This window comes from Nerophis ophidion, linkage group LG04 (genome assembly GCF_033978795.1).
Source record: "Nerophis ophidion isolate RoL-2023_Sa linkage group LG04, RoL_Noph_v1.0, whole genome shotgun sequence".
NCBI classification, from domain to species: Eukaryota; Metazoa; Chordata; class Actinopteri; order Syngnathiformes; family Syngnathidae; genus Nerophis; species Nerophis ophidion.
Genome location: NC_084614.1, coordinates 16,965,441 through 16,976,342, shown reverse-complemented (window position 1 = coordinate 16,976,342; position 10,902 = coordinate 16,965,441). Strand labels below are relative to the sequence as shown.

At 42.6% G+C, this 10,902-nt stretch overlaps 1 protein-coding gene across 1 annotated transcript in view; it reads left to right on the top strand.

The window, feature by feature from the left end:
• The first annotated feature begins 225 nt into the window (after positions 1-225).
• The window catches only part of atp1a3a (ATPase Na+/K+ transporting subunit alpha 3a), a 53,371-nt gene continuing 42,694 nt past the window's right edge, over positions 226-10,902 (top strand). The window contains exons 1-3 of the mRNA XM_061897286.1: positions 226-353; positions 1,977-2,089; positions 2,289-2,387. Coding sequence (XP_061753270.1) covers positions 2,382-2,387 — 6 coding nt within the window. The 5' untranslated portion in view covers positions 226-353; positions 1,977-2,089; positions 2,289-2,381. The remainder of the gene's footprint in view (positions 354-1,976; positions 2,090-2,288; positions 2,388-10,902) is intronic.

The window sequence follows — 10,902 nt, the reverse complement described above, 5'->3', positions numbered from 1 at the left end:
GTGTCAGGCATGTCACTGACAGTTTTGTTATAAATTTAGTTTCTCCTCTGTGTTTTATTTCCTGTCCACGCTCTTATTTTGGTTCAGTTTCCTGTGTGTCTCCCTGAGCATTGTTTTCCCTCACCTGTCCCTGAGTGTCAGTCTGGCACACCTGGTGGCAATTGCCAATCAGGCCACTATTTAGACCTGCCTTGAGTATTGCTACCTGTATCTTGTATGCTGATGGTTGTTTGCAGCTTGGTGTCTTCTAGTTCCTCATTTCCTGTTTGCTGGTTCCTGGTTTGTGTTTTTCCTGAATTTTGGATATTAAATCATGTTTTCCTGCACCAAACCTACCATCTCTGCATCTTGGGGTTCGTCACCACCTTTACTTGACACTTTGCGGTGTATTCAATTGAATATAGGTTGAAAAGGATTCGCAAATAATTGTATTCTGCTTTTATTTACCATTTACACAACGTGGCAACTTCACTGGTTTTGGGATTTGTATTTACCTCGGTCGAAGAAAAAGTAGTTCCCACCAATCGCCTTTCTTTTAGACAATATTTCACTGATTTAGTTACTTTACACTGTGATTATGATATACAATATTTCAATTATCTAAAGCAGGGGTGTCCAAAGTGCGGCCCGGGGGCCATTTGCGGCCCGCAGATCATTTTTTTAACGGCTCCAAGGCACATTTAAAAAATACTATGGAAACAAATTAACACATAAAAAGTGGTATAAAAGAGCAAATGTAAAATGTAACAGGAACATTTTGCAATGTTTACTCTAATAACACAGCTGCCATGCAGGCTATTTCTTTCTTTAAAAAATAAGTGAATCAAAATCAATGCTATTATGAATTACATCACATTCAATATTCAACTTTGAGATATTTTTGTGGGCAAATGTTGGATATTTTGTGTTTGCCATATAAAAAACTGAGCTGTTTTTTTTTTTCAAAGAAGGGCCTAAAACAAACAAACAAAAAACGAAAAAAACTACAAAAAAAACTTAGAATTGACAAATAGATCTAAGTTGATCTAAAAACCATTGTGTTAAAAGTAAACTGTAAAAAAAAATTATAATTTATTTTTTAACACTTTAATGAGTAGGCCACCTTTAGATCAGTGTGTTTTGTTTTTAAGTGTCATTGCACCAAAAATAATAGTGAATTAAAATCAATGTTGTTATGAGTTGTTGACCTTTTTATGGCTCCAATTATTATATAATCTCAAATATTCTACTTAAAAATGTTATTGGGTGAAAATATTGCATATTTTGTGTTCTTTTTTCATAAAAAAACATAGTTTTCTTTGACAAAAATAGCATACAACTTAAATCATAATACGTCATATTGACAGATAGTCCTATTGTTGATCTAGAGATTTAAAACTTGAATAATAATAAAAATAATAATACTGAATAATGACACATTTTTAACATTTTATTTTGACGAAAAACCCTTTCGGGTCCCCGGGATCAAGCCTGAGTGGAGGCCTAAATGTATATTTTTTTTATACATATATTGGATTGTTTTATTTTTAAATAAATGGCCCCCGCTTGCCTTGATTATTCAGTGTGCGGCCCTCAGTGGAAAAAGTTTGAACACCCCTGATCTAAAGTATCAAACGTAATGATATTTTGATTTAAGAATCGATATTAGAGCGTAACGATCTGGTGTTGGTGATATAGATACTTTAGTGTTGCTCCACATATCACTAGTAAGAGTTAAAACAAAAAGTAATTCATCATAAATAGCTTTTTAAATGTTATTGAATGGTTGAATTGGCGGGCTTCATTTTAAAGCATACATTAAGTAGCTTTAAAATCTACATTTTACATCTGTGGAATATTGATAACGAACCTTTTTTTTTTTTCAACAAAAACCCATAATAAAGACAGACTTGTAAGATGAAAATCATGCAGAATTAAAAAAAAAAAATTAACCCTTCGTGGGGTTTTGCCCGGCTCTGTTTTCTTCCTCGGAGTAGCATCAAAGTGGCAGTCAGTGTTGTGTCTGCCGCGGAGGCACACCGCATCCGAGGAGCAAGCGAGCATCAGGCCGGCCCGGCTCTACTTTCCAGCGGCATCAATCAAAGGAAAGGTTTGTGGACCAGAACCCTCCTTAAACACTCTAATCTTACATTTTTATTCACTAACGCCGTCGCTTTTAAAGCACATATTTATGAATTTTGCGACCAGCCCCTTTCTATTTTTAGTAGACTGTAACGTTAAATAGTTGCCTCTCATTAGGACTGTCAAGTGACGGGAGACATTTTTTTTCTCTCTCTTGTCATCACCAGGCGAGCTTTTTGGATCAGACTCACGCCTAACGACCAGTCTAGCCGCTCGAACCCAGCCCGGAACAAGCAAGCACTCATCCCAGGAGAGTCGACATGGGGGTAAGAAACCAACCTTCACTCTTCCTCCGTGTTAGCTTAAGTTAGCGTGAAATTGGTGACATTGAACGTGACACGACCGATACAAAATTGGTGACATTGAATGTGACACGACCGATACAAAATTGGTGACATTGGACGTGACACGACCGATACGACTTTTCATGTGCCGATACCAAACCCCTCCTGTGTTTTGTTATTGTTGGGTAAAAAGACGTTATTTGCCAAGTGTAATGAACGCAGAGATGCGACGACCTCGTTTGCGTTATATTTGTCAGTCAAACCGCGGCATTCATTCAGGAGTAATGTGTTACACGTGTCGTGACCCCACCTCCGCAGTCAAATACCGATACTGATAATAACAGAAATGATAATATAGCAATCACAGTTCCAGGAATGTATTGAATGTGGTATGTTTCCTCCGCCGGGTGGCAGGGCTCTCCCTTTAGAGATAGGGTAAGAAGCTCTGCCATCCGAGAGGAGCTCAAAGTAAAGCCGCTGCTCCTTCACATCGAGAGGAGCCAGATGAGGTGGTTTGGGCATCTGGTCAGGATGCCACACTAAACCTAGGGCAGGTCCAACCGGTAGGAGGCCACGGGGAAGACCCAGGACACGTTGGAAGGACTATGTCTCCCGGCTGGCCTGGAAATGCCTCGGGATCCCCTGGGAAGAGCTGGACGAAGTGGCTGGGGAGAGGGAAGTCTGGGCTTCCCTGCTTAGGCTGCTGCCCCCACGACCCGACCTCGGATAAGCGGAAGAAGATGGATGGATGTGTTCCTTAGGTGGGAGAAAAGATCAGCATTTGAGTATACCAGGGGTGTCCAAACATTTTCCACTAAGAGCCGTACACTGAAAAATCAAAGCAGGTGGGGGCCCATCCCATACTTGCCAACCTTGAGACCTCCGATTTCGGAAGGTGGGGGACGTGGTTGGGAGAGGGGCGTGGTTAAGAGGGGAGGAGTATATTTACAGCTATCCATCCATCCATTTCTACCGCTCATTTCCTATGGTGTGGCGGGGGGTGCTGGTGCCTATCTCAGCTACAATCGGGCGGAAAGCGGGGTACACCCTGGACAGGTCGCCACCTCATCGCAGTATGTGTAGAAATTTTTATTTATAAATGAATCACTTTTTTATTTTTCAACAAGTTTTTAGTTATTTTTATATCTTTTTTTTCCCAAATAGTTCAAGAAAGACCACTACAAATGAGCAATATTTTGCACTGTTATACAATTTAATGAATCAGAAACTGATGACATAGTGCTGTATATTACTTCTTTATCTTTTTTTTTTTTTCAACCAAAAATGCTTTGCTCTGATTAGGGGGTACATCTCTGGAAAAAGGTTGAGAACCACTGCTCTAAAAGCCGTAGATCTTATTGTCACATATGCATGCACAGTAGATGGCAGTATTGTCCTGTTTAAGAGTGTCACAACATTGCTGTTTACGGCAGACAAACTGCTTTACGGTAGACGAAAACGTGACTGCCGTTGTTGTGTGTTGTTGCCGCGCTGGTAGGACGTTAATGAGACTGCCTAACAATAAACCCACATAAGAAACCAAGAACTCACCCTCGATCATTCTACAGTTATAACGTCATTGGGCAGGCACTTGTTTATATTGTGGGAAAGTGGACGTGAAAACAGACTGGAGGGGCGTGGCCTACAGCTCCGCCTAAATTTCGGGAGGTTTTCGGGAGAGGTGCTGAATTTCGTGAGTCTCCCAGAAAATCCGGGAGGATGGGCAAGTATGGCCCATCCATTCCCATCCATCCATTTTCTAGCGCTTGTCCCTATATCTTCTATGTCCCACTCTCCTTTGTGGAGGGGGTCCGGTCCGGTGGCCATGTACTGCTTGCCTGTGTATCGGCTGGGGACATCTCTGCGCTGCTGATCCGCCTCCGCTTGGGATGGTTTCCTGCTGGCTCCGCTGTGAACGGGACTCTCGCTGCTGTGTTGGATCCGCTTTGGACTGGACTCTCGCGACTGTGTTGGATCCATTATGGATTGAACTTTCACAGTATCATGTTAGACATCCATTGCTTTCCTCCTCTCCAAGGTTCTCATAGTCATTATTGTCACCGATGTCCCACTGGGTGTGAGTTTTCCTTGCCCTTATGTGGGCCTACCGAGGATGTCGTAGTGGTTTGTGCAGCCCTTTGAGACACTAGTGATTTAGGGCTATATAAGTAAACATTGATTGATTGATATAGGCTGCATTCGGGCAGAAGGCGGGGTACACCCTGGACCAGTCGCCACCTCATCACAGGGCCAAAACATTCACACTCGCGTTCAGTTTTAGTTTTGACTATCAACGATATAGCTCTTTTGGTAGAGTGGCCGTGCCAGCAACGTGAGGGTTCCAGGTTTGATCCCCGCTTCCGCCATTCTAGTCACTGCCGTTGTGTCCTTGGGCGAGACACTTTACCCACCTGCTCCCAGTGCCACCCACACTGGTTTAAATGTAACTTATATGTTGAGATTCACTATGTAAAAGCGCTTTGAGTCACTAGAGAAAAGCGCTGTATAAAAATAATTTAATTCAACCTATCACCAGATGCATGTCTTTAGAAGTGGGAGGAAGCCGGAGTACCCGAAGGGAACCATATTTTTACATTTCAAAACCAATACAATATGTAGATTTTTCTTCAAACCTTAAAGGGTCTGTTTGCAATGTTTACACCGATGCCTAGAGGGCGCAAACTTTCCAATGTATTTTGTATATCCCGCCCTCTCATGTCTTTTTGTAGGTAATGGCGTAGTTAAAGTACCAATGATTGTCACACACACTAGGTGTGGCGAAATTATTCACTGCATTTGACCCATCACCCTTGATCACCCACTGGGAGGTGAGATGAGCAGTGAGCAGCAGCAGTGGCCACGCCCGGGAATCATTTTTGGTGATTTAACCCCCAATTCCAACCCTTGATGCTGAGTGCCAAGCAGGGAGGTAATGGGTCCCATTTTTATAGTCTTTGGTATTGAAATCACGGGGTTTGAACTCACAACCTACCGATCTCAGGGCGGACACTCTAACCACTAGGCCACTGAGTAGTTACGTACATACGTAACTTTGATGGATTGATTGAAAATGTTATTAGTAGATTGCACAGTACATATTCCGTACAATTGACCACTAAATGGTAACACCCGAAAGAGTTATTCAACTTGTTTACGTCGGGGTCCACGTAAATCAATTCATGGTACACATTAGCTTCAGGTTTTGTTGGCTAATAATAGGAATTTGGATACACAAACATTAGCTGTCATGGAATGTATACTCTAAGACAGGGTTTTTCAACCACTCGTGTGCCGTGAGATACAGTCTGGTGTGCCATGGGAGATTATGTAGGGTTAAAAATATTTTTTGCAAACCAGTAATCCTAATCCGCAAAATAATGTGCCGTTGTTAAATGTCGGTGCTGTCGAGAGCTTGGCAGACTAACCTTGTTATTCCCCTCAATATCAGTGGGTGGAAGCTGGTAGCTAATTGCTTTGTAGATGTCAGGAACACGTCGTTTGAGACGACGATGGTTAGTTGTGATCCCAATATGCAGATGACAGCGGGAGGCAGCGTGCAGGTAAAAAGATATCTAATGCTTATACCAAAAGTAAACAAAAGGTGAGAGCCCCTAAAAAAAGGCATTGAAGCTTAGGGATGGCTATGCAGAACACAACTTAAACTGAACTGGTGACAAAGTAAACAAAAGCCGAATGCTGGACGACAGCAAAAACTTGCTGCTAATAAAGTCCACATAAATCCATTAATGGAGAAAAGATCAGCATTTGAGTCTACCAGGGGCGTCTAAACTTTTGCCACTTAGGGCTGCACACTGAAATCAAAGTAGGTGGGGGCCATTTTCAAATGTTTCCATTTCAAAACCAATACAATACATAGTTTTTTCCTCACCTTACAGGGTCTGTTTGCAACGTTTACACCGATGCCTAGAGGGCGCCAACTTTCCAATGTATTTTGTATATCCCGCCCTCTCACGTCTTCTAGTACGTAATGACGTAGTTACATACGTACGTCACACTTTAGCTTTAGGTGTTGTTGGCTAATTATAGGAATTTGGATAGCTAACGTTAGCTGTCATTGAATGTATATTCTATCATAACAACGTGACACCAAAACGAATTCCCTGGGCGTACGGGTTGACAAGACAGTTTTATTTCGGGCTGGTAAAATTTTTTATTACATATACTGTGTAATTGTGAAAAATATAGACAATTGTCAAACAAATGTGTTGTGTTATACCACCAATGGTAACATAAGTGGTAACATAAGCCTGCCCTGGTAATTGGGGGTTAAATCACCAAAATGATTCCTGAGCACAGCCACCACTGCTGCTCACTGCTCCCCTCACCTCCCAGGGGGTGGAACAAGGGGATGGGAACAATTTCCCTTGTGGATCATTAAAGTTTGTCTAAGTCTAAGTCAAATGCAAAGGGTAATTTCGCCCCACCTATCAGTGGTACTTTGGTTTTCTTGGTGGTGTTCTTTTTATATTTTTTGCTTTGAAAAAATGTTACTGTAAGGAAGTTGCAAACTTCACCTTTGAGGGCTCCCCTCAAGTTTTGTCTCGGGTTCCTGGAAGGGTCTCAATCATACAAATGTTAAAAATAAGTCATATTTTATATACGTTCTTTTTAATAATCAGTAATTTTCTAACTGGCTCCATCTAATGGTACGCCAAATAATCACTCGATTAAAGTACGGGGATTTCATTTTCCTATATTCAAACACAGTGTTACTGTTCAAACTGGGGGATATGACGATACATATTGTGAGCACGATAGAAAAATGTATTGTGCCATTTCTATTTTTACTGCTTCAAGCGATAGGCTGTATTGTATCCATAGGGCTTGTGCCATCAGATGATTCATAGTAACAACTGAAATTTTCGCTACCATCACGTCTCCATCTCACCACAGCCTGGGGGAGCAATAGACTACAGACTGTGGCGAAGTAGAAACCTACAATTTTTGGTTGTGTTTTCCGCTCCGCATGCTGAGTGGCAATATACGATATATATTTTTATTTTTTCCGTAAAGTAAAAACAAAACACAAAACAGTCCTAGTTACCTGAGGTACTAAGTATGTCATTCTTGTGACTTAGTAAATATTGACTTACTAAGACAAAATAATTACTAAGTCAAATTAATGACTTACTGTAAATAAGTGCTTGCAGTAAGCGTTTGAAAAAGAGTTAAAAGCTGGGCCACATGCTGACATATACTCAACTCATCATGCTTAATTTACAGGACTAAAAAAAAAGAATAAAAAGCACTGCGGGAAACCCTGTAGTAAGTGTATTTGGTGTCAAACGTGATGGAAAACAATATTTTCTTAGAAAGAAAAGAACGCTTTGACATGTAGGCTTGCATTTCTCTTTCGATTTTGCGCTTTACGTGCCTGCCCTCTTTTGTGTCCAGCGTCTCCCGCCGTTGCGGGTTACCTGGGTTACTACACACATGAGGCGATCATTATAAGTAAACATGGAGACAGGACGGTAGGCGATGCGCTGGCGGAAAAATAATCAGCAGAGACGGAGTCCCAGGACGAACTCCTACCCAAACGAGGGGGTAGCTCATCAGTCTGGCTTTATTTTTATCACTGCCTGCAAACTATTTAGTTCCCAGAGGATCACACCGGAGCCGTGATAGCCCAAGGTATGTGTGGCAGCTAACGTTAATATTGCTGTGTTTATCCATGTTTTTTATGTCGTTTTTCGAACATATCTCTGAGTAGAGTGTAAGGGTGTACCTTTGCATGCAGTTTCCCGTTTATTTATTATTGTCAGGCTTCATGTAGTGTTAGTGTTAGAGATGCGCGGATAGGCAATTATATCATCCGCAACCGCATCACTAAAGTCGTCATCCACCCGCCACTGACACGAAGCAACATTTCATCAAACCCACACCCGCCCGCCACCCGCCCGTTGTTATATATCTAATATAGACGATGCAAGGCATTAGTGAGGTTAGAAAGTGTAACTCCCTCCAAATAGCACAGACACAATGGCTTTCTTGAACTGATTTATTTGAAGGCTTGCCATCCATCCATCCATCCATCCATCATCTTCCGCTTAACCGAGGTCGGGTCGCGGGGGCAGCAGCCTAAGCAGGGAAGCCCAGACTTCCCTATCTCCAGCCACTTCGTCTAGCTCTTCCCGGGGGATCCCGAGGCGTTCCCAGCCCAGCCGGGAGACATAGTCTTCCCAACGTGTCCTGGGTCTTCCCCGTGGCCTCCTACCAGCTGGACGTGCCCTAAACACCTCCCTAGGGAGGCGTTCGGGTGGCATCCTGACCAGATGCCCGAACCACCTCATCTGGCTCCTCTCGATGTGGAGGAGCAGCGGCTTTACTTTGAGCTCCTCCCGGATGGCAGAGCTTCTCACCCTATCTCTAAGGGAGAGCCCCGCCACACGGCGGAGGAAACTCATTTCGGCCGCTTGTACCCGTGATCTTATCCTTTCGGTCATGAAGGCTTGCTTTCCCTTCAAATTCACCGTGAAAACTGTAATAAATAAAGCACGTTACAAACGTAAAAATAATAACATGCACAGCATGTGGATCAAACATTTTACCAAGTAAAATACCAACAAATACCTCGTTGGCCATACCCGGAAGTAGCTTCCTTACATCCGTCGACAGACCAAACGAGACACTTCAAAATAAAAGTATGCCCACATACTGTTTCAAAGAGTGCTGCTCGTTTTTCGTATGTGGGGAACAACATTTAACTATTTATAAATGGTTGATTTCTATAGGCTAGTAAGGTAAAGTGTTGTACCTGACAAGTTTGAGCTACCTTGCTTCTGCAGCCTTCATCAGAGGTGTCACCTGATGTTAGCGTGACTTTGTCTGTGACGTGATATATGGATTGTACCATCAAGAGTTGTCAGGTACAACACTTTACCTACTAGCCTATATAAATCAACCATTTATAAATACACCTCAGTAGGCTAAATGAACCTATTCAACATAACATTTAACTATGTATAATGTAGCGGCTGGCTACTGGGTGTTAGCCAATGACTTTGGCTGGGGGGCGGGACTCCCGGGAGAGATAGGAACGTGACGTTATCGACAGGAAGTGAGAGTTTGAGTTGTCCCGGGAAAAGCGTTGGAGACATGAGAGCTGTTGTGTGGTTGTATTACATCTTGTGCAATAAAGCCCGAATCTATTTAAAATCTATTTTTTCGTCATGCCACCCGCCCAACCCGCGGTTTATCCGCGCACTCCGCGGTTGTGACCACAAACCGCGCATCTCTAGTTAGTGTACATGTGGCAGTGAACCCTGAAAAATGTATTTTGTTGCTATTGTTTGATATACCAACTGTATTTGTTTATTTCACTTGCAAATAAAGTGGGAAAAAAGGTAAGTGGTCATGTATGTTAAATTTTTCATAGAATTGAAAGCATATAGTGGTATATCGTTGTCATTAATTATTAAATGATCCATATCGTCCATCCATCGTCTTCCGCTTATCCGAGGTCGGGTCGCTGGGGCAGCAGCCTAAGCAGAGAAGCCCAGTCTTCCCTCTCCCCAGCCACTTCGTCTAGCTCTTCCCGGGGGATGCCGAGGTGTTCCCAGGCCAGCCCGGAGACATAGTCTTCCCAACGTGTCCTGGGTCTTCCCTGTGGCCTTCTACCAGTTGGACGTGCCCTAAACACCTCCTTAGGTTTTTTTTCTATATCGCCCAGCACTAGTCTGGCATATTACAGTGCCCAAAAAATATTAAATGTACTTGTTAAATAAAAGCTCTGCCTTGTTTTTAATGAATACTTAGGCCTACTACGCTACTGTATTTTAATGTTAACCATTATGGTGGTACTTGGAGAGCCACATTTTTTCTGATGTGGTACTTGGTGTAAAAAGTTAGAGAACCACTGCTCCTAATGAACTTCAGGTCTGTTGATATAAAGTTATTTAATTTTTTCTTGTTTTATGCCCATATTGTAAAAAAAATCATATTTTCATAGCATAAACCTTTCCCCTTTCGAAAAAATGTCAAAGTGATTTAAATTTGATTTAAAGTAGTTGGAGCCTTAAATAGGTTAATTATTCATACCACCATTGATTGTATTCATTATTTCATTTAACAATGACACTTTTAAAACTAAAATCGCTCTAAAATGATTGCGGAGCTGAAAGAACGCCACCCATCCATCCATCCATTTTCTACCGCTTATTCCCTTTTGGGGTTGCGGGCGGCGCTGGCGCCTATCTCAGCTACAATCGGGCGGAAGGCGGGGTACACCCTGGACAAGTCGCCACCTTGTCGCAGGGCCAACACAGATAGACAACATTCACACTCACATTCACACACTAGGGCCAATTTAGTGTTGCCAATCAACCTATTCCCAGGTGCATGTCTTTGGAAGTGGGAGGAAGCCGGAGTACCCGGAGGGAACCCACGCATTCTCGGGGAGAACATGCAAACTTCACACAGAAAGATCCCGAGCTTGGGATTGAACCCAGGACTGCAGGACCTTCGTATTGTGAGGCAG